Raw genomic sequence first — 1905 nt, 5'->3', positions numbered from 1 at the left:
GGACCAGAGTTCAGCTGGTTGGACCCCACTGCCATGTACAGGAATGCTGAGGTGATGTACTACAGTCCAGTTGTAGTCTGCTATTCCTTCTAAAAGAAACAATTTCCTCCCTCTGGTCTTCTCTGGTCCGCTCTGCTGTGTTGATGGACGGTTCGACCCAGTTTAGACGTCAAGTCATGTGAGACACGTCAGACATGAAGGTGCTTTCAAGGGAACTTAGTCATAATAAATACAATGGATATTGAAAACAAAACATATCTTCTGACTCTGTGTATAATTAGATTTGTTCAATCAAGGTACAATGTACTAGATCTTCATGATAATCAATTTTGATATACACAATATTTGAAAGAATAAGAATGCATTCTGTGTGTGTAATGCAGGCTTTCCAACAATGTGTCGCTGACCTCACAAAGGCCTTCCAGCCTGATGAAGTAGACCTGGTCGCTGGAATAGACGGTGCAGGTTTTATCCTTGGTACGGCATTGTATTGTTTTGTTAACCTTTTATTTCATAACTTATCAATATGCTGATGAATGGGTCCTTTGACAAATTGTAATGACTGCAGTTTTCATGTGTGTTAACAGGTGGTGCTATAGCTTACCACCTGAAGAAAGGATTCCTTGCCATCCGTAAGTCTGGCAGCCTGTGTGTCGACGTGGACGATGTAAGATTCATGCACCATTCCAAGAAGGAAAAACGTGTGGAAATTCGAAAGGATGCCTTCAAGCCAAGTAATTTGTCCGACTTTAAAACCCAGTTCTTAGAGCACGTAAATAATGATACAAATGTAGATGAACTGTATAATATGTTTACATCTAAACTAACCAGCTGTGTGGACAAGTACGTTCTCTCTAAAACAACAAAAGGCAAAAAACATCTCCCATACATCACTCCTGATCTTAAGCGTCTGATGAGGAAACGGGACCGCTACTACAGGAAGACAATAGGTCAAAACACTCCCGAAAGGAAAGACAAGTTAAAGCAGTTTAAGAAAGATATCAAGAAGAGAATGAAAGAATGTTATTGGAGTTATATCGAATCAGTTGTACTCGATATTGATGAAAATGATTCACAAGAAGGTAAGTCTTCTGCCAAGTTAGGAACTAAGAAATTCTGGGGCTTTCTCAAAAGCATGAAGTCCGAGAGAGTTGGCGTTGACCATATTAGAGTGGCGGAATCTTAGTGTCTGATAGCAAAGCTAAGGCAAACCTCCTCAGCCAACAATTCCAGTCTGTCTTCACATGTGAACCAACAGACGATCCCTCACCTGACATGGGACCTAGCCCACACCGCTCTATGCCAGACATCACCATAGAAGAAAGTGGAGTACATAAATCATTGCACGGTGGTCAAATACGGGCTCCAAATCTCCCATGTCTAGCCGAATTCGAACCTGCTTCCACAATGTTCCATCTGACGTAATTCGAACCGAACCCGTGTTCTATTTGGGGTCATCTGCGGTCGTTGCCGGTAAAACACTGCTGGCTAGCCTTTTTTGCCAAACCGCATTGAATTAGCCAGAAAAGATAGTTTTTCACCAATATAAACAATTTTCTGGACAGTACATCCATGCTATCACTTTGTTTGGGACATGTAACATGTAACAAAGCTACTGACGTTTGTGTTGTTGACCTTGAATATCATAAGTGTTGTTTACACCGGTATCAATTACACCCTCCCGCTCTCCGTGCGGCATGACATGCGTGCAAACATCGTTTAAGATCGCGACCAAGAAGAGCCCAAATTAACTCATTGACGGCTCAAAATGACCGCAACGATTTTCCCGAGATTTCTGTTTTTGGGATTTGTAAAAAATGCCTTCGATTTTGAATTATTTGTAATTAAGTGCGAAAAATGTCATTTTTACGCATATTTTTGACTGTAACTTTGCTTAAGATTAAA

The 1905-nt window shown here is 41.0% G+C and overlaps 1 protein-coding gene across 1 annotated transcript; it reads left to right on the top strand.

Moving 5' to 3' along the window:
• The first annotated feature begins 6 nt into the window (after nt 1-6).
• Nucleotides 7-1340, top strand: LOC118413808. Its single transcript, XM_035817350.1, has 3 exons — nt 7-51; nt 384-477; nt 588-1340. The coding sequence occupies exons 1-3, from the start codon at nt 34-36 to the stop codon at nt 1184-1186; spliced, it is 711 nt and encodes a 236-aa protein (XP_035673243.1). The 5' UTR covers nt 7-33; the 3' UTR covers nt 1187-1340.
• Nucleotides 1341-1905: the final 565 nt, after the last annotated feature.

The sequence above is a fragment of the Branchiostoma floridae genome, chromosome 4 (genome assembly GCF_000003815.2).
Source record: "Branchiostoma floridae strain S238N-H82 chromosome 4, Bfl_VNyyK, whole genome shotgun sequence".
Classification (NCBI taxonomy): Eukaryota; Metazoa; Chordata; class Leptocardii; order Amphioxiformes; family Branchiostomatidae; genus Branchiostoma; species Branchiostoma floridae.
Note: the sequence above shows the minus strand (reverse complement) of the source record. Positions and strands in the feature narration are given on the sequence as shown.